The sequence below is a fragment of the Phoca vitulina genome, unplaced genomic scaffold (assembly GCF_004348235.1).
Source record: "Phoca vitulina isolate PV1807 unplaced genomic scaffold, GSC_HSeal_1.0 scaffold15, whole genome shotgun sequence".
Classification (NCBI taxonomy): Eukaryota; Metazoa; Chordata; class Mammalia; order Carnivora; family Phocidae; genus Phoca; species Phoca vitulina.
In genome coordinates this window covers 19,792,606-19,819,973 of record NW_022589718.1, presented here as the reverse complement: position 1 = coordinate 19,819,973, position 27,368 = coordinate 19,792,606, and the positions used below count along the sequence as shown (strand labels likewise).

The following is a 27,368-nucleotide window of genomic DNA, read 5'->3' as shown; positions in this document are numbered from 1 at the left end:
GCCACCGTAAGAATTTCAGCTCTTTCTTTGAGTACAATGGTAAGTTCATAAGATCTGAATCATGGTATCAATCATTTCCTTAATTGCCAAATGGAGAACACATTGTAGGGGGGCAAAGTTGGAAGCAGAAAGATGATTTAGGAGGCAACTGCAAGGATTCAGGCAAGAGAGAAGGTGACAAGGGTAGGAGCAGTGGTGGGGGCAAGAGTGGTCCTGCAGATGGAGGCGGCATCAAGAGGATCTGTTGATGGATTGTATGTGGAAGGTCAAAGGAAGGAGTCGAACATTTTGGCTAGAACAATTAGGGAAAGCAGAGTTTCCATTAACTGCAACAGGAAAGACAGTGTATGGAAATTTGGGGGATGATCAGGAGTTTTAATTTTGCAACTAGTAAGCCTGAGGTGTCTACTGGATACCCAAGTGGAGATGCTGAGTAGGTGGTACAGTGTAGAAGTCTGAAATTCAGGGGAGATGTTTAAGCTGGAGACATAATTTGGAAGTTGATACACTAATGATTACCAAAAAAGTCCTGATGGCACCCCTAAATTCCCGAGGCACATATCCAACTGCCTATGTAATTTCTTCATTTAGATACCTCATAGGAATCTCAAACTCAAGTTGTCCGAAATGAAATTATCAATTTTTTCCTAACCCCAAACTTGCAGTCTTGCTTGGCTCAGTGAATGGCACCACTATTTCACTATGTGGTTCAGGCCCAAACCCTAGGAATTCTTGATTCCTCTTTCTCCTTCACACTGAAGTCTAATCCAGCAGCCAGTTCGATCAACTCTACTCTTTAAATGACCCAATATCTGACCACCTTTCCCTACGTTCACCCTGGTGCAAACCATGCTCATCTCTTCCCTGAACTCCTGTGACAACATTCTAACTTGTCTCTTTCTTTCAGAGGTGGGCCAACTAAAGTCTATTCTCAATATACCAGCCATGATGATCTTCTGAAACATGAATCTGGTATCTGGCACGTGAGTCGGATCACATTCGGGTGTCAGAGTAGACAGTGAATACTTGCTACATAAATACCTGATGGATGAATGTATATTCACCTATGTTCTAAAGCAAGGTTAGCACACTTTTTCTATAAAAGGTCAGAGGGTAAATATTTTCATTTGTGTAGGCAATATGGTCTGTGTGGCACCTACGCTAAGGCACCGAAGCATTCGCAGACAGTACATTCAAAGAATGAGTGTGACTATGTTCCAATAAAACATTATTTACAGAAACAGGAGGTAGGTAGTTTGCTGACCCCTGCTTCAAAGTTTAAATACTATAGTAGCTTCCCATCACTCTTAGAACCACCATTAGAATAAAATCTAAATTCCTTATCTTGGTCTACAGGGTCCTGGAAGATCTAACCCATATCTGTCTTTCCTTCATCTCCTACTATTTTCCTATTGACTTATTTTACCCTTTTTTGCAATTTCTCAAATAATCTCAGCTTTTTCTGTCTCCAAGCCCTTGGTATTTGCTGTTTCCTCCGCCTGGAATGTTCTTCATCCAGATCTTTGCATAGGTCATTCCTCACCGTCTTTCCTCAAAAGCTACCTGATCAGAGAATGTTTCCCTGACAGTCCAGCTTATTTTCCAGTCCCCATGATTTTTGTTTCTCTTCATAATATTTATTATTATCTAAAAATATATCACTTATTAATTTTTTGTTTACTTGTTTATTGTCTCCACTAAGAGGTATTTCTACAAGACAAGGATTTTGCTTATCTTGTCACTTTATCCACCATAAAACTAGAATAAGGTCTTGTAAATAGCAGATGCCTAATATCTGCTAGATGCATGAATGGAACTAAAAGTATTTTAGAATATGTAGAGTGCCATCCAAGTAGCTGTACTTGTTATTCTTTTTGGAGAGAGGGGATGAGAAGTGAAAGGAAGGGAAAGATATAAGTAGGGTGTTCGAGGAATATCACTGGCTTACAGTTGTGGGTTTGATTCCTCGGGCAAGTGTCTAAGTATCTGAGACTCAGCTTCCCTTTTTCTAAAAAAAAGATGTCAATGTCTGGAAGTCGGTTCTAAGGATTGATGAGGTAATACCAAAACAAACAAACAAAAGTCATGAGAATCGATGTTGGTTCATTTGTCAAATTTTCCTTTTTTTTAGCTGTAATGATGTATAGTGCTTAAGATACTTCTATCAATTATACGTTTTCAGAAACTGAATTTAACCTAAAAGAAAAGTTTATTTTCAAATAACTTTAGGTATAAAAAAATAGTTGCAAAAATAGTACAAAGAGTTCCCATACACTCTTCACCCTGGAATTGAACTTTTTGAATTATAGATTTCTGTGTTTCCATTGGATAAAAGAAAAAGAGAAGCAGACTCATTTAGGTCCTAAATAATATCCTAGCAGCTTGACAAAGTAGTACAATTTCTAATACTTATTTTTAGGGAAGTGTCTCTGAATTGAAAAAATTCAGCTTAATCATGTAAAACAGATAAAGTCCCCTAAGAGATTATGTAAACTAATGGCCAAATGCATCAGGTCTTTTCTTCTCATTCCTTAGGGGACCTGGCGAATTGTTAGCACTGTCACAGTGTATCCATTTTAAACAAAGTCAAACTATTTGCAAGTTTCTCTTGGATAGATTAACTTGATCCTTCTATAAACACAAATAGAAGGCAATATATCCAAAACATCTCATGCTTGAAGGGGTACTTGTAACACCAGTTCTATTTAGTTGCAATGATGCATTCAAATACCACTAGGTAATGCAACTGCTCAGAATTGCTGACAACACATTTGCTGCTAAACAAATAGACAATCAGTTGTCCAGGGTTCTTAACCATTCATGCCATCCAAACTCTTTGAAAAACTTCACTTCACTTGCTGATAAGATCACTCACTCATCAATGGCTGTCTTCAAATGACCTTTTATTAAGGATATTAGAGAACAAAGTGTGACTGAAATGATGTCACTATAAACTGTTTCATACGAGGGGATTAGTTTATGTAGTAGTCAAAGCATGTATCTCAGCAGAATTCTCTTCAAAAATGATATTCATAATTTGAATAAAACACTTGTTAATAACCTTAATGGTTTTCAGCCTATCTAAGAAAAACATGGATCTCTACCCAGAATTTTACATTAATCGATTTTAAAAATTTAGCCAGAGCACCTAGGACACTGAGGAAAAAAGGATGAAATATATCCAAAATACCTATTAATCCACAGAGGAGAAAAGAACTAAGAAACAATATATTCTATAGATCTATACAATTATAAGATAATATATGTAATAAAATAGATATGGGAGATTAGATACCTTTTCTTCAGGTATACTGTAACGCACATTTTCCAAAAACACTGATGTATTTTCCACATTTGTATATCGTAAAAGAATATGAGCAAAATCTTCTTCACTGATAGTGTTCATCCCATTAGAGTAGGAAAGGAATTCTATTTCTAGAACTTCTGTCTGTAGGTTATCCATGAATCTATGACAAAAATATAGAAAGAATGAATAAGATAAATGAAGAGCGATGGCAACAGGTGATACTTAGCCTCTCAGGGCTCTGGCTTCCTCATCTTTAAACTGGGGACAACAAAAAGATCTTGCAGGGTAGTGATGAGACTTAAAAGAGTTATTGTGTAGTGCCTGGTGTTTACTAGAGAGGACACTACATCCATGCTTATCACTGTGGCTTATACTTTCTTAGGAATATACAGGAAATAATCCAGATAACTTCCCGTTATACTTATCAATATAATGACTAGTATATAGGTACTGATGGAAGCGCCTGTTTGTTAGAGACAGTATCTTCAGCTAGGATGAAATCAGCGAAGAGGTGAGTATTTCTGCACCAGATGATTCTTTCTAAAGACCTTTCTGACTTTAGCATGTTAATATTTTTCAAAACAAATATAAAATTAAGCTCACCTATAAAAATCTTCAAAGTTGAGCTCAGCTTTTCCTTTCTTTCCAAAAAAGTGTACAAGAAGTGTAGTATCTGTTACTAAACTTGTAATGTCATCAGCACGCTTAAAAAATCACAATTTAAAGGTTAGCTGCAGTAAACAAACAAGAGGGATACCCAATGTCCCTCAAAGAATTTTATCAACATATAAATAAATACCAAGAACATGAATATGTTAAAATTAGAATGAAAAGACTGCATTAATAAATGCCATTACAGTTAAAATGAAGTTCAATATTTGAAAATAGAAACATGACTGAAATTGATCTTTATCCTAAAAAATTTTAAAGATGACTATATTTTAGGAAGTTTTCAACCTCAAATTATGCATATAGAATACCTGTGTTTTAAATTATCTAAAATAGTTGAAATCTTTTAGTAATCACCTAAATGTTTTATCTTTAAGTCATTTAGTTTGGATTTTCCTAATCAACCTAAAAAAAATCAGTTTTTTTAAAGGATGTTCAAAAGAGGTAAATTCTTCAGATACATGAAATATATGGGGCCAACAAAAGAATGGTCTTATGCTTCACAAAATAGTTTCCTTTGAGCATGATACTTTCCTATTGTATTCCATATTTATGATACTTTAAATAGAAGATACCATATTTTGAAAGAGAAACTATACTACTATTATTTTGGAATTTACATAATCTATAATTTATTTTAAAAGAAAAGTCTTACATTATTTTTGAATGGATAAGAGAATAATTCCAGAGGACTTTTTCCTTCAAGTTCCAACAAGTGTATTCTTAAAATCACTTAAGTCTAGTCCTTATAAAGTTTAATGGCCTATGAAAATAGTCCTTCTTTCCTTTAATGTGGTGACATAGATTTCCCTTTCTTTTTTCTCCCTCCCCTTCCATCCCTTCTTCTTCTTCCTCTTTTTTCCTTCCTTCCTCACTTCCTTCCATTAACTCATATCTATCTTATAAACTCAGGTACAAAAATCATAAAATTCAAATGATTCTAACTCTCCCATATATTATCCTGGGAAATGTAAGAAAAATAAGAGGTTAAATAATAACTAACATTTTCTGTATTAAAAAAAATAGCTGTAAATGTCCATTCAAAGGTACATATCTGAAATGTTACTTCTTGGCCAGAATTCTGTTTCAGAGAAAACATAAGAAATAAAAAGTATATACTTCTCTACAAAGGATAAGTTGTGTTCTATGATCCCTGATGGAAAGTCTCATCTTACCCATCGTCCACACGCTTTTGGTAATCTTTTGATTCCTTATAGCTCTCTTCCCAATTTTTCATCAAGACAGCCTTTTATCCTTTAACATTTCTTGGATCTTTATTTCCCTTCTCCCTAGACCAAATATTATTAACTTCTAATGACTAGTTTGGTGTTACAAAGAGTACATCTTGTGATTGGTCTTTTTCCCTCCCATGTGCCTTTTAATTCCTGTTTTTAAGTGGTCTCTTTGCTACTTTGATTACTCAGGTCTCTCTTAAAACCTCCAACATGTAGGGTATCTTCTACTTTAAATTATCTAAAATTGTTGAAATTCTTTTAGTAAATTGTGTAGTCTTACTTAGGTTTGTTTAGCTTGTTTTCCTCAGTAATCTTAGGATTACATATATATATTATCTAGCATATAACCTCCTTAAAATTGTTTTGAAAGATCTCTACTTAGTTTAAGTTTGCTGACAACTCCCAAGTGTTTTCAGGAGTTGGAATAACTTAGAAGTTTCCTATATATCTCCAACGAAGTTCTCTGAAGACCTGATTGCCAGGGAGAAAATAACAGCCCGGAAGCCAGGTGCCACATACTGTCTTACGCCTTCCTGAACAAGCTTATAATGGATGTTGAAGAACGTTAGTGGTGCCAGCCTTCCAGGGCTTCGCCTGTGACAACAGACTAGGGTAATTCTGAGTAGTTCTCAAAAGGCACTATTACTTTCACCAGTAGCTTTCTGTTGCGGAGGCAGACTGCTGTAAGGACAGGATTTAAAATCAGAAGACCTGAGTTCACAGAGTTTTTTGACCTTTAGCTTCCTTATCTGTAAAATAGGCATGAACCTATCTACGATAATGATTTGGAAGATAAAATTAGACTCTGAGTGTCAATGAAGCATACAAATGTTATTATTGGCAGTCACAAGATGCTTTGGCATATAGCATTAAGACCTTTGGGGAAAAAAGGAGAAATCTCATGTCAATTATAAACATTCCTTTGTGATTGTGTATGATCAAGTCTAACCCATTATTACCCATGGAATAGCTTAAGTTGGGGGAGAAAATATTCGAGAAGGCAGGCCTAATGGAGCACAGGAGTGGAGGCTCTATCGAATCAGCAGGCAACATTAGGAACTGGGGTATCCATCTAGAAGCTAGAGGACTGGAATGTGGCGGGGAGATAAAGTTGATCAGAAGAGGGGCCATGGTGTTTTAGACAAGTTACTGACTTCACAAATAAGCAGTGGGGTGGTGAGCCTGTAAGATGATGAGCCCAAGAGTCAGATTCCTGGCTTTGAATCCTGACGTTTTTCCTTATTAGTTAAGTGACCTCGGTGAAGTTAATCTCTCTGAGGATATTATTACCCTCAGTAATAACAACAGTACCTACCTTAAAGTGTTGTTGTGAGGATCTGGTAACACATGTAAATCATTTAGCACTATAACTGGCATATTGTAAACGCTCAACAAATATTATTTATTTTTGCCAAATCAATATATTTCAAGAAGTTGAAAAAGGACTAGACAAGACAGAAAAGATAATAATGTTGAAGCTTAATGCAAAAAAAAGTTTTACATGGCACACTCTTACTTGTTAACTGAAACTACACGTTATATAGATCTGAAAAAAAAAAATGCCTTCAAATGAGAGGTCACAGGAACACCCAAAGTTAGTGAACTCAGCTAACATAATTATGAAATGTTTTCCTTTAGTGCTGTGATGTCCTTTACCTCAAAACCTAACACAGTGAAATGAGATGGCAGGTTTTCAATAATGACCTCATTCTTCCAGCTTTTCTCATGCCCACTGAGCAGAGCAGATCTTCGTTTACAGTCTTTCATCATCAAAATCTTATTAGACTTAGGTTGCACTTATCCAGATAATCCAGAACCACAGAGGCATAAGTAACAGTTTGACATTAGAGAAAAAAAATTAGAAAATGGAAATGGTGAAAACTTGTCTCCCCCCATTCAATGAAACAGAGCACTGTTGGGAGTCATTGAAAACCATACCAGTGTCCTTAGTATCCTAACAGTGTTATATAACTTAAATCACAGGGGAGTTGGGACAAAAATAGAGACTTTATCCCTTTGATTCTTGTGCCCATTGTTAAAATAAAATGAATTCAGGTGTTTTCATAACAAAGCAAGAAAAAGCCACAAAAGAATCCCCATGGGCCATTTACATGAAAGGCCCTTATCTTTGTTGTGATTAAAAATTACTTTAAATGATTTCATCAAAAATAAAATAGATAAATTTACATGGAATTAAAAATCTGTAAAATATTACAGATTTTTAAGATACCTTTAACATATTTTTTTTGATTATAATGGGATAATAATCATATCAAACTCTATCCAAAGGGCAGGGGGGAGGGAAATCAAGTAGATTTCTAAGCTTTCTTTCTAAACCAATTTGAATCCTGAAAAAAATACTTATAAACAATTCAATGTTACGGTGGCATCGGCAGTAACCTATAAGGAATTTCAATGAGTTGTAACTTAATTAAAATTAATTCTCAATTATCCTCTCTAATGTGGGAGGGTAGTAAGAGATAATCCCCAAATAATTATTTATTTTAGAACACAATGTAAGTTTTGTTTTCGTCTTTCTTCTATCAGATTTACTTTCATAATGTTTGAATCAATTCATTAATTAATTTAGTAGCTTATGATTATAATGTGGATTGATTACAGCCAATGGTATGCTAGTAAAATAAACTAGCTCTTTAGGGAAAAAAAAAAAAAGCCTGATTTGTAGTGTTTGCCTATTTCTATGGTATTAATACTTCTATCATGGCCACTTTCAAGTACCAACAGGATGTCACGGATGTTGAGTTGGGAAGAGATGTACAGAATTAACTCTAGGAGAGGTAAGCTCCAAGCACACCTCTGACAGTTTCCATCTCGAAAAGGTCTTATGCATACCATGTAATCTCTGAGTTTATGTAAGAGCTAACTGGTCTTCTGATATTAAACCTCCCAAGATCTGAATTAAATTCAACATCAAATCAGTGGATTGTGTCTAATTGTGAGAATTTCTAGCAGAGTTAAATTAGATTAAAGACAGGCTGGAGGCTGAGGTGGACAATCCAGGATGGAGAGAGAGCAGTGACATGACCGTTAGTTTGAAGCTAGGTCTCAGTTGGCTTGTAGGACTCTTGGGCCAATGTCCCCATTTGCTCTTGTTTTTAGGCACTGACTACTATGTGCCTGCATAAGTGATTACAGAATTAAGTACTTCTAAAATACCTTACATGAAACATCTATTACCACTTTATGACTAAAAAATGGTTCAAATTTAAAAGGTTAATTTTAAAAGGTTATTTACTGGTCATAATTACATCATATTTACATATCAGAAGTAAATTAGAGAAAGGGCAAAATGCTTTATTTGTTTTGGGATTTTAAAATTGAACACAACTGACAAAATTAACATTTCCAAGTATCTGTCCCAGTCTAGAGGTGCCAATTGAGTAACACTACATACGGATAACAGAAGTCACACCTGATTTCAGTTTACTTCTCTAGATATTTTTAAGTGTAATTTTTAAAAGTCAAACTTCAGAAAAAAGAAATGAGAAGCCAGCTTTAAAGAGAAAAATAATGAAAAATATCTCAGAATTAAGACTGATAGTAAAGTTTTAAAAAATTCTTAATAGGATATATGAAATCGTGTTTACTGTAGAAGACAAAGCCCATCTTTTAAAATGACAAATCCCTAAGAACGAAACAAAACAAAAACCCGAAACAAAATGACAAATCCCTAGTAACAATGGCGGCATGCTGAGTGGGCGGGGGGAAGGGGGGAGCCCACCTGAGTGCAGCAATAAGGTGCATGTCTCTATGGAATTCAGAAACAATAATGAATAACAGTCAGTCTGTTTTTAGTTTTCTATGCATTGGCAATCCAAAATAATGTCAAGTTAAAATATTCCTCCCTTCCTTGACTGACTGCTCCTACCATACCTCCCTTACTCACCATTGGTAAACTACACACAACTAATATTCGGAAATTTAATGTTTAAATCTACCATAACTCTAAAGCACTAGCTGTCTTTTACCAAGTTAAAAGTTTCAGCACTTCATGTAACATGGCAAAATTATAAGGTTAAAAGATTCAGTGAAACTATAAAATAGCATTCTCAAATTTCTGAAAGTGATCCTTAAATTAAAAATAGCGATATTTCTTTTTAGTTAAGTTAGAAAGTCATGTTTTCTACAACAAGAAAGCTGACTTAACATAGACTGTTATAGGTAACCTTGCAGCCCCTGCCAGCATTGCTGACATACTCGAATCTATCATTTATATATAGAAATTATTGCTTTACTGAAGAAAAGGGAAAATACAAAATTATTTTTGGTTTCATCATTGTAACTCTAAAATGAAACGAAGACTAGTTTAACAAAATGGCAAATAGTACAAGGTCCTGGTTGAGGTTTAATTATACCTCTGCGAGGTCTGAAAAGAGTGCTTGGCTTGTATTACGTCTCAGTGTATCCCAATAGCTTCTGGAGACAAGTTCCTCAGCATCTGTTTTAAGTACCTGTAGAAGTTTTAAGAAGTACATCTGAAATCTAAAGAATAGTCACAAAGAATGATAATTTATATACTTTTAAGTCTCTTCTAGCCAACCTTGAAAAGAAAACACATTAGCTTACCTGTTTTGTTTTCTGCTGCGCACAACAGTATTATATTACATTGCTGGTAAACCCAGGGTATTTTCAAGGGTGTAATGGTATATAACCACTATTTCCACGTACAATGTGGCTCTGTCAAAAAGGATCACATTCCTCAGCCCTCCCCCATGTTGTCTACTGAAACATGCATAACTTCTAAGAAAATGTGAAATAAAAATTTTATTCACACCTATGTGAAGTAAATTCATTTGGGCAGTATTTTGGTAATTTTGTAGCAACCTATAAAAATCAGGCTTAATTTAAAAATCAATTATTGGCTAGTGTACATCGTGTCAGTGCATCAAAGAAAATGACCACATTCATATGTAGAGACACAAAATTTAAATTAATCTAACAGTTGTCAAAAAGAAATATGCCAGTTTAGGTTAAACCACTCAAAACTACTCAGGGATTTGGCAGGTATGTCTACTGTGAATAAATAAGGTACTTTCTAACCTTTTGCAAGGATAGAACACTAGCTTCTATCTCAGTATTGGCTAATCTGAGGAAGGTGAGATCACAATTAAGGGCAGTCTAATCTTCATATGAAAACATAGAACTACAAGCTTAACTTGGGTCTCTGTAAACAAACACAATTAAATGCAGTTTCTGTCAGGATTTATCAGGGAAGATTTCGCATGTTCACAGGCTTGTATTCCTGTTATTGTGAGAAGAAAATGCTGCACGATGTATGTAGGAGTGAGTGTCTAATGATGAGGAGAACTTTTATTTTTGTGTGTGTTAATTTTTAAATCTGGTGCCACTAACAAAATTACAAGGTGTTTGGGAGTTATTTCAAAAAACTAAGCTTTAGTTCATTATTATTAATTAGAAAAACACTGCCTACTGCCCATATTTTAATAAAATCTTAATAATAAAGTATTATTTAGCAGGAATCACTTATATAAACATAGACATACTTATTACCATCAGTGTAAATGCAGCAATATGTTAGAGAATCTACTCACCACACCCTCTAGTAACAAAACAAGCTTTAACTAAGCAGTTATAAGCCAAGCAAAATTAGCTGAATTTAGAACAAAGTTCATTTTTTTTATATAAGTATGGTAGAACCTCAAATGTTAACTAGATTAAATACTCTGCAAATATTATCTCAATATTATCAATTTGGATACATTTTTTATTGTAACTGAAAAGGTCAGTATATGATAAAGAAAGGGATTATTAAACCTATCAAGCTAGAAAATCAGGCTGACTACACTGTTATTTGAAGGGCAACAAGAATGATTGATTCACTTTGTGAAGCAATGCCTCCTTCCTTCTTCCAGCACTGGTCACCATCACCACTCACACACTCACATATGTACATATACCAACACTGATGACATCAGAAGGATGTTCACAACATATTAAGGGATAAAAGTAGTTTGACAAACTATATTGATATGGATCTCTATAGAAAAAAATACATTTTCTGAGCTTAGAAAAGAAGTAAATATATTTGGATATATCGATTATCTCTGGTGAGATTAGGATATGTTTTATTATCTTCTTTTTGCTTTCCTATATTTTAAAATATTTTAAGAATGTTTATTTATCTATCAGGATCATATACTACTTTTTTCAATAAAAAAATCTTATTTAGCTTATTGGTGCCTCCTGCAGAAAGCTTTCACACTCAACATTTAGCTCCAAAGATTAAATTATGATAGAATATATAACTGAATTGCTATAACTGCTTATATATGTTGTTTTATACAGGCAGTCTTTTAGATTAGAGTTTCTGAAAAAAGGAACAATAGTCTCACAGCAACTGTTGTTATTCTTAGTATTAAGGGAAAAAAAGCTCATGTATCAGTGATTTTCTCAGCACAGTCATAGATTCCTAGATGTGTGTCTGTTCAGGAGCCAGTATTTAATTTTTCAATGGCTTGGGTGATGGAATTGAGAGTAAATTTTCAGAACATGCAAAACTAGTAGAAAACTTTAATGTCAGAAAAGTATAACACAATATTTAAAATAAGTTTAAAGTAGCAATGAAAATCAGAATAGATTTTACAGCAAGAAATGCAAATAAAATACAAAACCAGAATATATGCCTACACACTAAGGAAAGACTGAGAAGAGAAATGCCCAAATATCACTAACTGAGCACTGTGATGGCTATGAAATAGATATTATAATGCTCTGATATGTAAATGTAGGAAAATTTGCAAAGACTTCCTGAAGTCTTCTCAGGGTCTTTGATTACTATACGAGCTTTAGGCCTCTTTACTAGAACGTTAAGGTAGGTGTAGACTTTTACTAAAAAAGGTAAAAGAAGACATAGATAGTTCAGAAGAACTTCAAAAATGGATGGCACAGGCAAAATGATGTCCCAAATGTACTGTATTCTGTAAGCCTGACATATTTTTTGCCTAAGTTTAGAGTCTGTTATTAGTAGAACTTCCTTTAACTTTGAAGTTTCGGTCAAGAATTCCCTATGCCTTTTTGGCTGAGCCAAAGTAGGATCTTACTGAAGGCATTTCATGACATTAATAATAGAAGGAAAGAAGGAGCTATGGTCTGAAAAATTCTTAGGTTGAAATCCTAACCTCCAAGGCGATGGTATTAGGAGGAGGTGGGGCCTCTGGGAGGGGAGTAGGTCACAGGGGCAGAGCCTTCATGAATGGGATTAGTGCCCTTATAAAAGAAGCTTGAGAGAGTTCCTTTGTCTCCTTCCCACCACGTAAGGACACACTGAGAAAGTGCCATTTATGAACTAGGAAGTAGGCCCTCATCACCCATCACACTGCATCTGCTACATGATCCTGGACTTCCCAGCCTCCAGAACAATGACAAATGTTTGTTCTTTATAAACCACCCAGTTTATGATATTTTTATTATAGCAAAATGAATTGACTAAGACAGAAGGAAAGAAGGAAGGAAGGAAATAAAAGAAGGGAGAAAGGAAAGACAGAAGGAAAGAAGAGAAAAGGAAGTTAGGAAAAAAGGACTGATTTCAAGAAGGGAATATATCACTGTGGTAAGCAAAATAATGGCTCCCTAAAGTTGTCTGTGTGCAGACAGGTAAATACCCTAGTTACAGTTAGAATCTGAGAAAGATTATACTCTGAGATTAGGCAAACTGGGAAAACAAAAACAAAATAGCAACCCATAGAATCAGACAGTAAACTGTCTTTACTATTAGTGATACTCAAAACACAGAAAAAATAAAAACAATAAAAAAGCCTATATAATCTGTGCCATTATGACAACTGTGGCCTGAAAAACTATAATGTGAGACTTGTAATTTAAAGTTACATAGGACTGCAGTTTTCCACAGAAACACACACACATAAACACACACCCACATACACCCACGCACACCCCTTCCTGGAAAAAACACATACTTAGCCCAGTCCCTAATGAATCTCCACAGACACATTCCAACAAATATATACTCAAAATACAAAATTACTAAACACATAAGAACATAAACCACCATAAGGGAGAACCAACAGAAACAACAAACAATAGAACAAGACCTGCAGACTTCAGATATTGAAAATAGTAGGTATGGAATACAAAATAAGTTTAATAAGCTTAAGGAATATGAAGTTGTATTTGAAAGTATTTTTCAGTAAGAACAGATGACCAAAAATTAGTTGGTTGATCAGAAAAAGAACCCAATAAAACCTCTGGACATTAAAGATGGAACTACTGAAATTTAATATCATATTATATACAGCTAGGGATAAAATTAGTTAACAGGAATATAACATGTATAAGTTATACAGAAATGCAATGTGAAAAGATAAAAAATATGGCAAATTATTAAAGAGAAGTTAAGAGACATAGAAGAGAACATGAATATCTATGAAAGCTCCAGAAAGCAATTAACAAAGAAAATGGGAAAGAGACTATAATATCCAAAGAAATATTGGCAGGGAATATTCAAGAATTAATGAAAGAAAACAATCCCCATATTTGAGAAGCCTGGTAAATTTCATGATAGATAAAGGCAAAAAGAGAGATACACTGTAGTAAAATTGTAGAATACCAAAGGCAAACAGAATCTTAAAAGTAGGTAGAAAGAAAAACAAGATCAACTACAAAATAGTAATTAGACTCAGAGCTGACCTTTCAATTTCAATAATAGGAACCAGAAGACTGGAATGATATAATTTGCTGAGAATAAATGTCAACCTACGATTATATATCTAATAAAATTATCTTCCCAAATAAGAGCCCAGATAAATAAAGATAAAAAATGAATTCATAGAATCAGAATAGACTGGGAGTTGCTAGAGGCAGGTGGTGGTAGTGTGGGGTGGATGAAGATGGTTAAAAGGTACAAACTTCTAGTTATAAGATAGGTAAGTCCTGGGGATGTAAGGTACAGCATGGTGACTATGATTAATGATATTGTATTGTATATTGGAAGTTGCTAAGAGAGTAGATCTTGAAAGTGCTCATCACAAGAAAAACAATTTGTAACTATCTGAGGTGACAGAGGTCAACTAAACTTATAGTAATCATTCTGCGATATGTACATATATCAAAATTATGTTGTACACCTTAAACTGATATAGTGTTACATGTCAATTATATCTCAATACAACTGGGAAAAAATAAGGGCAAAATCAAGATAATTCCAGAAAGATCCTAATTTGAGGATATATTTTCTGAGATTAAGATTGTAAGAATTAGGAGAGAATGAGATTAAAAAGGAGATTAAGAAATGGCAAATATGTAAGTAATTCTAAACTAATACTGATCGTATATATTTAAGAAATCTAATTTGTGGGATTAAAAAAAGAAAGAAAGACAAGAAAAACAAACACTGTATAACCTCAAGTATCCATGCCAGGAGGGAAATGAAAGCCATCGAAGCACTTTAAGACTATTTTTAAGGAAGGGCTGAAGATATGGCCTATCTAATAAGACTTCATTATTTTAAGTATACTTATTATTAAAATTTCAAGAATAACTATATAAGACATAGAAATATGGTGTCTTCTAAACTAATAGAGAAGAAAATAAAACGAGTAAAAATAAACCTTAGTTAATTCAAAAGAAAGGTAAGAAAGGAAAAGAGTATATAGAATGGCTAAAATAAATCCAAATAAATTAATAATCACAGTAATGTAAACTGACTGAATCTGTCAAATTAAAAAGTAGAAATTATCAACCCATATAAAAAAGAAGCAATAACATACACAAATTATATGCTTTTAAAAAAGACCTATATCAAGATATAAGGACAGAAACCGAAAAGATATGCCAGGTTTCTATTAATGACAGGCTAGTAAGCAGCAGCAAGCTTCTCATTGAAAATAACTGAAAAAGCTGGACAAAATATAAAATAGTTATATCTTCTTAAAAGCATCGTATAGATGTTGTTTGCCTCAGGTACTATGTTGAGTGATGGTGTAACAGCAATGGTGGGTAAAACTGCTGATGTCTTAGTACAAGACAGCAGTGGCAACAAAGACCAAAGTCATTACATTCTTCAGTTCCATACACTCATATTAAAAAAAAAAAATTCACTTAAGAATGTACTTGCTGAAGAATAAAACACAATTTTTTAAATTAATCTTTGAGCACACACCTTTTTAATTTTCAATGTGATGAAACTAGAAGCATGCATAAAACACTTCTGAAGTATAATGGCTGTCTTGAGAAAAAGCCTTTGTGCAAAGGTTTGTGTTGCAAGGTGAACTAGTTACTTCTTTCAAGAGCTGCCATTTTTACTTGAAAGAACAATGGCTAGAGAAAGTATAGTTATTCAGACTTTGGTATCTGGTGGGCAGTTTTCTGAAAATGAACCAAGTGAGCCTGTCACTTCAGGGGAAACAATTAGTAGTATTTGTTGCCAAAATAACATACTGCAACAGCTTGAATGCATAAGCATCCATGAGAAACCAGCTGTCTTCTATTAAACCAGACATTATAGAGATTCCCAAAGAATGTGAAATACCACCCTCCTCACTACATTTTTTAAGTTATTTTTCATAAAATATGTTTAACTTGTGAGTTTATTATTTTTAAATGGGTTGGTAAGTACTTTTAAATTTCTCGGTTTTAATTTCTAATATGGTAAATACAGATACAACCAACATAAACAAAAGCTTTTTTGGGTCCTCTCTAACTTTTCAATAAAGGGATCCTGAGACCAGAATGTTTGAGAACTGCTGCTTACAGCAATAAAAGTGAGTAAAGTAGGACTGGATACAACAGTGCAGATGAAACAGACAATCGTGATGGTTGAGTCAAAGAAGCAAGAACAGAAAAACTCATTTAATACGATCCCATTCATACGAAGCACAAATACGGGTAAAACTAAACTATATTGTTGGGGCGCCTGGGTGGCTCAGTTGGTTAAGCATCTGCCTTCGGCTCAGGTCATGATCCTGGGGTCCTGGGATGGAGCCCCGCATCAGGCTCCCCGCTCAGTGGGGAGTCTCCTTCTCCCTCTCCTTCTGCCTCTCCCCCCTGGCTTGTGCTCTCTCTCGCTCACTCTCTCTCTCTCTCAAATAAATAAATAAAATCTTAAAAAAAATATATTGTTGAGGATGCATTAAGTAGGTGGTAAAACCACAAAGCAAAGACATGATTTACATAAAAGTCATGATTGTGGCTATCTCTTGGAGGAGAGGGAGGGATTATGATTAGAAAGACCTAGGAAGGGGCATTTGGGGTCATGGCAATGTTTTATTTATGATCTATACGAGATCTAAACTTTCATTATTAATTTTATATTTACATTTTATTTGCAGTAAATTTCTGAACTAAAAAGTGTATTTTAAAAATAAGGGAGGGCGCCTGGGTGGCTCAGTTGGTTAAGCGACTGCCTTCGGCTCAGGTCATGATCCTGGAGTCCCTGGATCGAGTCCCACATCGGGCTCCCTGCTCGGCAGGGAGTCTGCTTCGTCCTCTGACCCTATCCCCTCTCATGTGTTCTCTCTCTCTCATTCTCTCTCTCTCAAATAAATAAATAAAATCTTTAAAAAAAATAAAAATAAAAAAAAATAAAAATAAGGGAAAGTTTCATTACTAAAGAACAGAAAATAAAACTAAATAGAAAATAATACAAAATATTAATAAAAATAAAATTGGTATATTTATTTTGACAACTATATTGATTTTTAGGCAAAAAACATTTCTAGAGATCTAAGGATAGTATATAAGAGAAGATTCAATTCACTAAAAAGATTTAAGAAATCTGTATTATTATAGCAGGGAGTAACACTGCTTCAAAATACATAAAATTTAAAAATAACAATTACAAGTAAAAATTAACAAGTCTATCACTGTAAGTATAGTTTAACATACTAATTTTAACTTTAACATACTAATTAACAGATCAAGCTGACAAAATATTGGTAATGATAGAGGTTTAAAACATATATTAACATGTTTGGTCTTCTATATAATACAACTCTGTACCCTAGTTGGAGAATACACATTCTTTTCAAACACAGACATTGTTTTAGTCCATAAAACAAGTTTCAACACATGTCAAAAACTGTATAAAAATTGGCATTCTTCTGACTACAATGGAATTAGGGCAATTAAAATAATCTTTAAAACACTTAAAAAAACCATATAGGACATTTCAAAGTAAAATATACTTGATTTGCACTATTTATTCTTTTGAATTTTTAATACTTGTTTTCATTCCTGTGGCAAGATAATCAAGAGTTGAATATATGAGAAATATGGAAAGAATCATGGTTATTCAGAACAGAAAAGGCTACAAGGTAACTATTTTCATGGATATGAAGGAGAATGCTCAACCTTACACTGTAGCAGGAAATAATTTGACATAATACAGGCAGAATCTACTGTAAGAGCGATTAAATTTTCTAACAGGTTATTAACAGAGGCCACAGAATCTCTCTATAGTCAAAGTCAGGAGGGTCCCTGCCTTTCCTGAAGGAACTTCTTCCTAAAGGTAGAATCTTAGGTTATATTCAGCTCCACGAACTGCACTCACATTAGATACTTTGGCACTCCAGTTGTTCTACAATTTTGGAAACTAGCACATAACTGCTAGTTAATTCAAGCCAACCTGAGAATTGGTCTAGCATTGTTCCATACATTTACAGCCTTTAAAAAAGGTTAGGGGCACCTGGGTGGCTCAGTCGTTAGGCGTCTGCCTTCAGCCCAGGTCATGATCCCAGGGTCCTGGGATCAAGTCCCGCATCGGGCTCCCTGCTCCGCTGGAGGCCTGCTTCTCCCTCTCCCACTCCCCCTGCTTGTGTTCCCTTTCTCGCTGTGTCTCTCTCTGTCAAATAAATAAATAAAATCTTTAAAAAAATGTATTTTATATTCTTAGATGGAAAAAATGTCTTCAGTTAAATAATAAAAAAAATACTACACAATAAAATGTAAAATCATATATTTACTTTACTATTAAATAAGCAAGCATAATATAAGCAAAATAGGCCATTTAAATCGGCTTTTTTTTTTTTTTTTAGATTTTATTTATTTATTTGACACAGAGAGAGAGAACAAGTAGGCAGATAGGCAGGCAGAGGGAGAGGGAGAAGCAGGCTCCCCGCTGAGCAGGGAGCCGGATGCGGGGCTCGATCCCAGGACCCTGGGATCAGGACCTGAGCCGAAGGCAGCCGCTTAACCGGCTGAGCCACCCAGGCGCCCCTTAAATCGGCTTCTTAATATCATTCTCTTATTCTCTGAATTACTATATGCAATTTCTATATGTAACTTAAACTAGAGCTATGTTAGTACCTGTTTCCTTTTAATGATAGTACTCTGGAATGTATATTTTTAAAAACCACATAATCATCTATATGAAAATTATTTGAGTTTAAAGGAAAAATGTAAAATGTCACAGTTGGAAAAATGGCTCATGCAATGACACATGAGATTAGAAGAATAAGTTAAAGTCACAAATATTATTAACATTTATTAAGTTTCAGACGGCATATGGCATTATAATCTATGAGATTTTCATTTTATACATTCTTACAAATTTTTGAAATGATTACTAGAGGAACATTAAAATTTTTAAGAATATGGCAGACTTTATTTACTGGAAACAGTAGTGAATTTTGTAGTAAAAATTTAAAGTACTTGTGAGTTATCAAAAGAATTAGTCATAAGGGTCCCATGGACTTGGCTTACTCTCCAACCTGTTCTAGGTCCATTCCTTGTGACTGAAGCAAGATCCCTTGGGTTTATTTTATGCTGAATCATCCTCCAATATATGTTCAAATCTAGAACAGAGTTAATTTTTATAGTATGGAATTTTGATCAACTCTCCAACACAGGAGACAGCACACCTGCTTTAGAGTTGCACACTTACGACTGTAACACTTTCAAGCAGGATACTGAGTCAGGTAACCTGAATTGAAGGGCTCCTCTCAGGGGGATAATTTGAAAGATCCTTCCAAGTGACTTAAGGATCGTTGGGGAAATTCAATGAACTGTGCATGTTTACATTCAAAAGGGGCCATGGCCTATTCTCAGTTGTTTAGGAGCTGGGCTAACCAACAAGCTCTGACTTTCTAGGAGGAAGGAAAGAAGAAAAGCTTAGCATAAGAATATCTGGAAGGTATCTGCAGGAATTCTCAACTTTTTCAAGAAAAGAAGAGTCTGAAAATCATAATCCTCTTTGAGAAATAACATGATACATTGATATATTAAATATATCAGGTATCATACCAGGCTTTTGTATAGACCACAGGCAGTAGGCAGGCATCAAAAGTTTTAGAAAAATTTTGCAGAAATACTAATGACTAAGAAAAGTCTATTAATATTCTCTTTATTAGAGTTGAGAAAAGACTGTATCAGATGGAGAGATCTAGTTCTTAAAATACCTGTGTTCTGCAGGAGCATAGCCTGAGAATCTGCTCCATAATTTGTATTTAACTCTTCAAACACTGCTGAAAAATATAACATTTTCATTATTTTACCAGAGCTTTTGGTGGTTGTTCACTCAGCTTTTCCTTAGTTTAATCTAAGGTTAAAGATACATAGTGGCTCTGTAAATTTTAGTCTTCTCATAAATCTAGGAAGGAAATAGAAAATTTTGGCTTGGCTGCACCTTATTATATTCAATAAATTCCTAAACATTCTCAATAGCAGATATAGCTATATATAAAGAGATAACATTATCAAGCATAACAGGTGAGGGCTATTTACATAAAGAACATGTAAAGTATTGTACATACACTATTAGTAGGAGAATGGTATCCATAAAGTTGAAGACGCTGACACAGAGCACAAAGGGCCAAATGAAGTGTCACATTTCAGAATGAACCCAAGTATAGCAAAAGAAAAAAAGAAAAAGACGACAAAATAATCAATTAGGAAGGGCAAATCATTATGCTACATTCTATATAGAGCACACACACAATACAAGTGGGATAAATGTTAAAGATGAGTAGCAAAGTTTTTCAAATCTCATATAATTAAATATTAAATGAATCTGTGCTCATTTCAATCATTTTCATTTTAACTTTCTGATCAGCTACTGCTTTGAGTAAAACATTCCTCTGAAGTACACGGTTTTATTTAGACATGCTTCAGCAATTCTATATGGGTTAGGGGAACAATCTAGATATATCAGCATGGCAGTGGAAATGGTACGAGAGATCTGCAGCGGAATCTTGTTCTGTTCTTTTTAGTGCTGTGATCTTAGGCAAGTTAATGAACCTCTCTAAGATGGCTTTCTCATCTGTAAATGGTATGATACTTACCTGGCAGAAATGTAATGATGACTAAATGGGCGTAACATTTATAATGGATATAGCACAGAGTGTCTCAAGAAATGTTATGTTCCCTTCTTTCCTTCTGAAGCATATACTATTAAGTGGTTACATGTTTTAGCTCATTTAATCTCCATAACAATCACATGTGGTCATTACTACTATTATCCCCATTGTACAAATGAAGAAACTGAGGCACAGGCAGGTTAAGGACCTGTTCAAGGTCACCCAGATAATAAATGACTCCTAAGCCTGTGTTATACTGTCTCCCTAATGTAATTGATATATTTTCACTACACACTAAATTTCAATGGCTTAAAAACTCAAAAATCTCATCAGTTCAGATTTGCATTATTTAAAATGTGGCAACAATTAACAGTAAGTTACCACTAATCATCATTATTGTTAAACATAGTAACAAATATTTGTAGAGAGCTATACTGTCTTAGAATGCTATTTATTTAGTTCAGAGGCTGTACTAAAGTTTACTTCTGAATTGTTTTAAGGAATAGTTTTGATAGCTAAATTATGTAAATAAATTTCAGGAGCACTAATTAAACTCTGTAAGATAAATACCTACGAGGTACCTGTGTAGATCAATGACTCTAGTAAGCATTTCTTTACATATAAGCAAGTTATACAGTATATTACTTATAAATTCTTTTTATCTATTCTTTAAAACAAGTCTCCTTCTCCATATATTTGCTAGAGAATGCTTCACTGACCTGTACGCATATAAAATTATATAATTTAGGGTATACTGATATAATTTAAGTTTCATAATTCAGATAGGCTTTCCCTAATTAGTCCAAGTTAATGAGGTTTTACTATATCATTATTATGAGCTATTTGCATTAAATCAGCATTAACTTTACTTTACTTGGGCTGCAATAAAGCTCAGAGCCAAGCTTTGTGCTGACACTAACTTTTCCCAATGTGGGTTGTCTGCTATCATTTCTCCCTTTCCTCTCTCCCTTCGTTATTTGACTTACGTATTTTTGTAAATGTTAATGATTAAAATAGTATTGTGTTTTTCTTGGAAGATCCACAAGTCCTTTCTGGAAGTAGTATAAATAAACAAATAAATAAAACAGTTAAATTTCTGAAACTAATGTAAATACCATGTGTTTCAATTATGCTCAAATTAAAAAAACACAAATTTATATCCATTGAAATATGATCTATTCTATCACTGAGGTATCTCAAAAGATTAATTAACATAGTTCAACCTCCTAAATGATATTTTATTAACAACTTGGCTATCCAGTTAAGTATAGCTAATCCATCAAAATTAAAACAATTGCTTACTCTTTCAATGTTATCTACAGAAAATAAAATTTATGAAGGTATTTAATTCTCTAGTGTTATTTGCTAATATTCTAAAAAATGGCATTTATGGGGCTAATTCCTATGGGATTTATAGATTATAATTTAAAAACCATAAGACCTGAATTAGAGAATTCGTAATGCCCCTTTTAATTCCTGGCTAACATTATATCAGCTCTTTGATTTTTTAAGAGTGTCTTCCATAAGTTTGTCAATTAGAATATTGAGGGTGGTTCAACAAATATTGATAATTATAGTCAAATATACTATGAAATAATAGGTATTTCATATCCTGATAATCTGATTTTATTAAACATAAATACAAACTTAATCTATTGGGATTGAATATGGCACCATCTGCTATAGATAATCCATGTTTTTAAAAAACATAATACATATCCTTATAACAATGAAAATCATAAAAAAAAGTCGCAACTCCCTGAGGTTAATTATTTGAATTCCAGGTAGACCAACTAAACTACTGCACAGGGTCACTAATTTGCAAAGGAAACAGTTATCATTTACATCTCAACAGAACTGTGTTTCTGCTAAGTACCAGATGAAAAAATATGCTATAGTGGGTAAAAGTACAGTTTGGGAGCTGCCCAGCCATGGACTCCAATCTTGGCTTTGACATAATTACAGATAATAAGAGAACTATTAGCAGATTAAATGAGAAAATGCATGCAAAGCATCTACTACAGTCCCTGATAGTAAGATCTCAGAACATGTTTGTTATTTTTATTATATGAACCTGGGATACTGTCAGACTGAAATATGTGGGATAAACAAAAAGAAAACTGGTAGGAAAATGGAGGGAAATGTTGCTTAACTCTACCTTCAGAATAAGTTGAAAACATTAGTCATCCAAGAAGAGCCCATATTTCTAAGAATTCAAAAAAACATATTATTCCTTGTTTTTTTTGACATTCATATGGCTATAGTGCCACTAAATTCACTCACATGTATAATTAAATCTTTGCAATTCACCTTTAAATTTTTTCATGCATAATGATCTGTATTCATCTATTATATGATATACCCTTCAAATCTCATGGATAACAACAATATGGATGAAAATGATATAATGAGTGGGATTATGGACACACATGTTTAATATCAATATTGGATATAATATTGATAGAGATGCATATAAATCTGAAGCAAATTTTCTATGTAAGAACTTCAGAAAGTTTTCCCAAAAGGGACAGCTCCACAGTTACAGACTTTAATTATTGTTTTTCAACATGAATAAAATAATTCTCAGCTGGAAAACCCACCTTAAACTACTATAAATTATTCTTACCAGCATTGCACGCTTTTCTTCATCTCCTTTTGTTTCTCTCTTTTCATTTTTTTTCCTGAATATCTCTTGAAGCTGAAAGAGAAAGTGATCAAGAATCAAATATCCAGTGTTTCTGGGTACCTAGTTACCACTCTGTGCTAGGTATATCCTAAAAACAAAGAATTAGCTTCATCTACCAAGAACATTAAAACTACTATAGATACATTTTCTGATACCAATTTTTTTTTCCTGAGAAAAAAAACCACACCCTTTGCCATCAGCAGCCTATGGTTCAGTTAAACTTACAAAATTATAGCTTTACTTTATCTCTAAGACATAAAGACAGGGAGTTTGTGACACACAAATAAAAGAGATGAAGCCAACTGGGGTAGAAATAACACTGGAATAGAATTCAGGGGCTCTGGGTGTGAGCCCATCTTCGGTCACATATGCCTCACGAGGCTCCAATTTACTCATATGTGAAATGAGGACGCCCCCTAAAGTCCCTTTCAGGTAACTGTACATTGTGGGCTCTGCGTACAACCCCTTGGACAAGTTACTCTAATTATTTGAGGGATTGTTTTCCATTTCCAGAACATGTAGATAATTCCTTACTTTAGAGGAATATTTTTTTTTTCCTCCAGCTACATTGAGGTACAATCACCAGGTCTTGTAAGAATGCTGTGCAAAGGAAATATTACAGATAGTTACTCAGCACATTGCCTGTCACATAGTAACCTCTCAAGAAATGTCAGCTCTATTATCAATGGTATTATTACCTCTTTAAAATCCTATTTTACAAATGGAAGCCTAGTCCTACCTCTATCACAGCTTTCTGGGGAGGTCACTGTTTGTGGCTTTGTAACTGGAACAGCTATCTTAACTCTTCATTTCATTTTGTATGGCAATAGTTGAAAGTCAAATAAAACGTATCACCTCCCAAGATATGTGATAACACAAATACAGTATAGAATCTGAATGATTTTTTAACAAATACATTTATTTTCACACTTTTTCTTAGTGAAAAGAGTTTTTAGCAAAGGTTATTAATAATCATTTTTTAAGTAGGCAGGAGAATCATAGGTTTTAGACCTCTACAAGGAAGTCAGCTCAACTCTACCTCCTGCTTTCAGGAATTCTTTGCTGTTTACAAACAAATAAAAACAACAAACAAAAAACACCACTTATGAGGTAGCAGGACAGCCCTGCAAAGAGTAAACCACAGCAAAGAGTAGAGAGGGGACACAAGTTGTACGTGAACGTTTTTACCTCCCATCCCCACAAACAGACAATATTCCAAAGGACATCTATAGAGACACCTTTCAACGCAGAGTTCCTAAAGGTACTCTTTTAGTCGATGGGGTAGAACTTGGCAGTGTTGCCACAGAAACTTTATTAAAAATTATTTAGAATACTAGGCCCATTCTGAAAGTCCTAAAATACAGTTTTATGCTATCATAACAAAACTATATTAAACTAAATCTGTTTATTTTAGGGTGTTAGGAACATATGTCTATCTTTGCAGTGAAACTGAAAACTCTCACCTCCCCACGGCATCCTGAAAAGCACTCAAATGAGGGGTCCTTCATGGTTCCAGGTTCCAATGGTGTGGCTCAGGGACTGTCCCCAGGCAAGGGCTACATGGGTGTTAGAGTAAGTCATCTGATAGATCCCAGTAATTAGTCTGCTTGCTTCCTTTTGAATGGCTACTCATTATGACAAGGATTTTTATCTCTTCCCTTTTCTACCACAGAAAAGAATGATTTCATAGTTTCTCTTCCATGTTCCAGCCTCTGAGGAAAATACTAAGCTGTTTAAGAGGTTTTCTGAGGGATTTTTAATGGCTTGTTACAAAAGAAAATAGAAAATAAGATGGCTATTTATATGCCATCTCTCCCTTTTCTTTTAGCTAGGAATTATAGGTAAATACAGAATTGAACATAAATGTTAAGGGTAGAACTTGTTACTGTAAGGATCTCTACTTTGGAGAAAAAAAATAGAACAGGCATTTTGCCACCGAAGCAGATGCAGGATCCATGGGTAAGAAGAAATAGGAAAATTCTGGAAGGGGAGTGGCAAGATGAGTGAGCAGCTGATGATGTTGCCAAACCAGCACCAAGCTGCATCAGTCAGGTGAGGAAGACTGAAGGCAGATACCTCAGAACAATCTTGTTTTCCCCATTTTAGATCAGCCCTTGTTCAAAGACAAGAGAAAGGAACAGCAAAATGGGGACAAGACTGGAATATAAGGCAGTCATGAGTGGAAGAGAAAAGCAGAAAAAAAAACCACAGGTCCTATCATGAGAAGGAAGGGAAGTTCCGGTGGCAAAGAGCTGTGGCTGGGGGGCTGATACGACGGGGTCTGAGCACAACTGAGCGTATACCACACCTTGAACTGCCTGTTATCCACCCAGTGGAAAATATTTGACTCATTTCAAATGTTCAGAAAACATGTAAACAACTATAATCATCTTTACATAATGAATACAATTTATATTTTTATAATATAAAAATTATTTAAAGTACACAACGCTGTACTTCTTTATTAAATTAAGGTGAAAGCATAAATTTTTCACTCTTCCTTCTATGTTATTCCAAATAATGCAAAAACATAAGGATGTAAATAAGCAATATTTATTGATAAAATGCAGCATATAATATACATACCACCAAAAACTCCTTTTTATCCACCATCTCATTGCCATCAGTGTCAAACATGTTGAAAGCTATTCTAAAACCTGCATGTGGTTCTGCCAGAAAGAACAGAAAGGCACTTGTGAAATGGAAAAATGTTTTTAAAGTGCAGTTGTGAATAGTTAAGTATACTCTGTACAAAAATACTTTCTTTCAGCAAGAAATTAAAAGCAGGTTACTATTAATGAAATATAATAAAAGCTACATATGTATACATATTTCTGGTTCATGTATTAGCACTCTTAGCAGCAAAATTGATAATACACTTTAAAAGTATTTGTCTGATAGCTGCTGTGCAGCACACGCAGTAGAATTTAACTACCTTAACTTCCAAAAAGAAGTACTTCTTTTTGTTATCCCAAGTTTGTCAGTTTAAAAGGGAAATAGCAAATCATCACATATGTTCAATATTTAGAACAAAAGAAAAAAAATATGACACAATGGACCAATCCTGATTCTTAGGAAAATCAGAATGGAAATGACCTATGAAAATAAATGTCAAGCACAAGAGATTACGTAGTGGGTTTAAACTTTCAGAAGCTTCAAAAGCAGACATATAAAATAAAAGAGGCTTGGGTAATTCTCAATTTCCCCAAAATACAAGGAACAATTGCTTTTCTGCGAAAGACGCACTTGTAAACACTAAGAACTGTTTAATTTTATGAACCTTATAATGAGGTTCAATCCCTTTATCCCCTTCTAAAGCATAAAGAAGAAAACCTCCCACAGAAGAAAACTTACATATCCTTCAAAGAGAAGCTCAGTGCACATGCCTTTCTGAAACATCTGACCTTTTCTTTTTTTAAGATTTCATCCATTCATTTATTTTAGAGAGCACACATGCATGCGCGCGCGCACACACACACAGGTGCACGCAGTCGCGTGAGGGGTGGAGTGGTAGAGGGGGAGCGAGAGGGAGAATCTCAAGCAGACTCCACACTGAACGCAGAGCCTGCTGGGGGGCTGGATCTCAAGACCCTGAGATCATGACCTGAGCCAAAACCAAGGGTCATTAGCTTAACGGACTGATCCACCTAGGCGTCCCTCTGACCCTTTCTTTTGAGATGACTGGCAAAAAGTTTTTAAAAGGGGCCTCCCACAGATATATTTAGCATTACCTGTTGTAAAATCTTGAAACTAGCAAAAGAGAAGCATGTAACCTTACTTTCTTAACCGGTAATAGCTGACTCTGAAAATGGAAACAGAAGCCAGTCTTATATGCAGGCTCATTTCTGGCATATAGTTTAGGAATTGAAACTTACTTTCATTAGCATTCAATTAAGAAAGAAATAAAAAATTTCATTATCTCGAATAACCAAGTTTTAAGCTTTAAAATGATCTTGAAAATACACAATGAAAAGAAGTCCTCACTGTTTGGAAGGGAAAATGAAGTTAAAATAATAAATAGCAAAGAGGAAAGAATCATAGACAGGTAAGGTGAATTCTCTAGCCCACTTTCTGCCAGCTCTGTTTTCACATTTCTCTTGGTTCTAATCTAAAAAACATCCAAAAGTTCTCAATTCAAATTCCCAGAAGTTTCTAAAATAGGTTCTGAACTCCAAAGGAAG

General features: G+C 34.4%; 1 protein-coding gene across 4 annotated transcripts in view; it reads right to left on the bottom strand.

The window, feature by feature from the left end:
* MICU3 (mitochondrial calcium uptake family member 3) overlaps positions 1-27,368 on the bottom strand; it is a 103,617-nt gene that overhangs the window by 15,009 nt on the left and 61,240 nt on the right. For 2 of the 4 annotated variants that reach the window (XM_032413518.1, XM_032413520.1), the window contains 6 exons: positions 25,774-25,856; positions 23,128-23,199; positions 19,959-19,997; positions 9,588-9,683; positions 3,911-4,011; positions 3,296-3,467 (listed from right to left, as the gene is read on the bottom strand). In XM_032413518.1, coding sequence (XP_032269409.1) covers positions 3,296-3,467; positions 3,911-4,011; positions 9,588-9,683; positions 19,959-19,997; positions 23,128-23,199; positions 25,774-25,856 — 563 coding nt within the window. The remainder of the gene's footprint in view (positions 1-3,295; positions 3,468-3,910; positions 4,012-9,587; positions 9,684-19,958; positions 19,998-23,127; positions 23,200-25,773; positions 25,857-27,368) is intronic. The other 2 variants (XM_032413519.1, XM_032413521.1) reach the window with 2 other exon arrangements.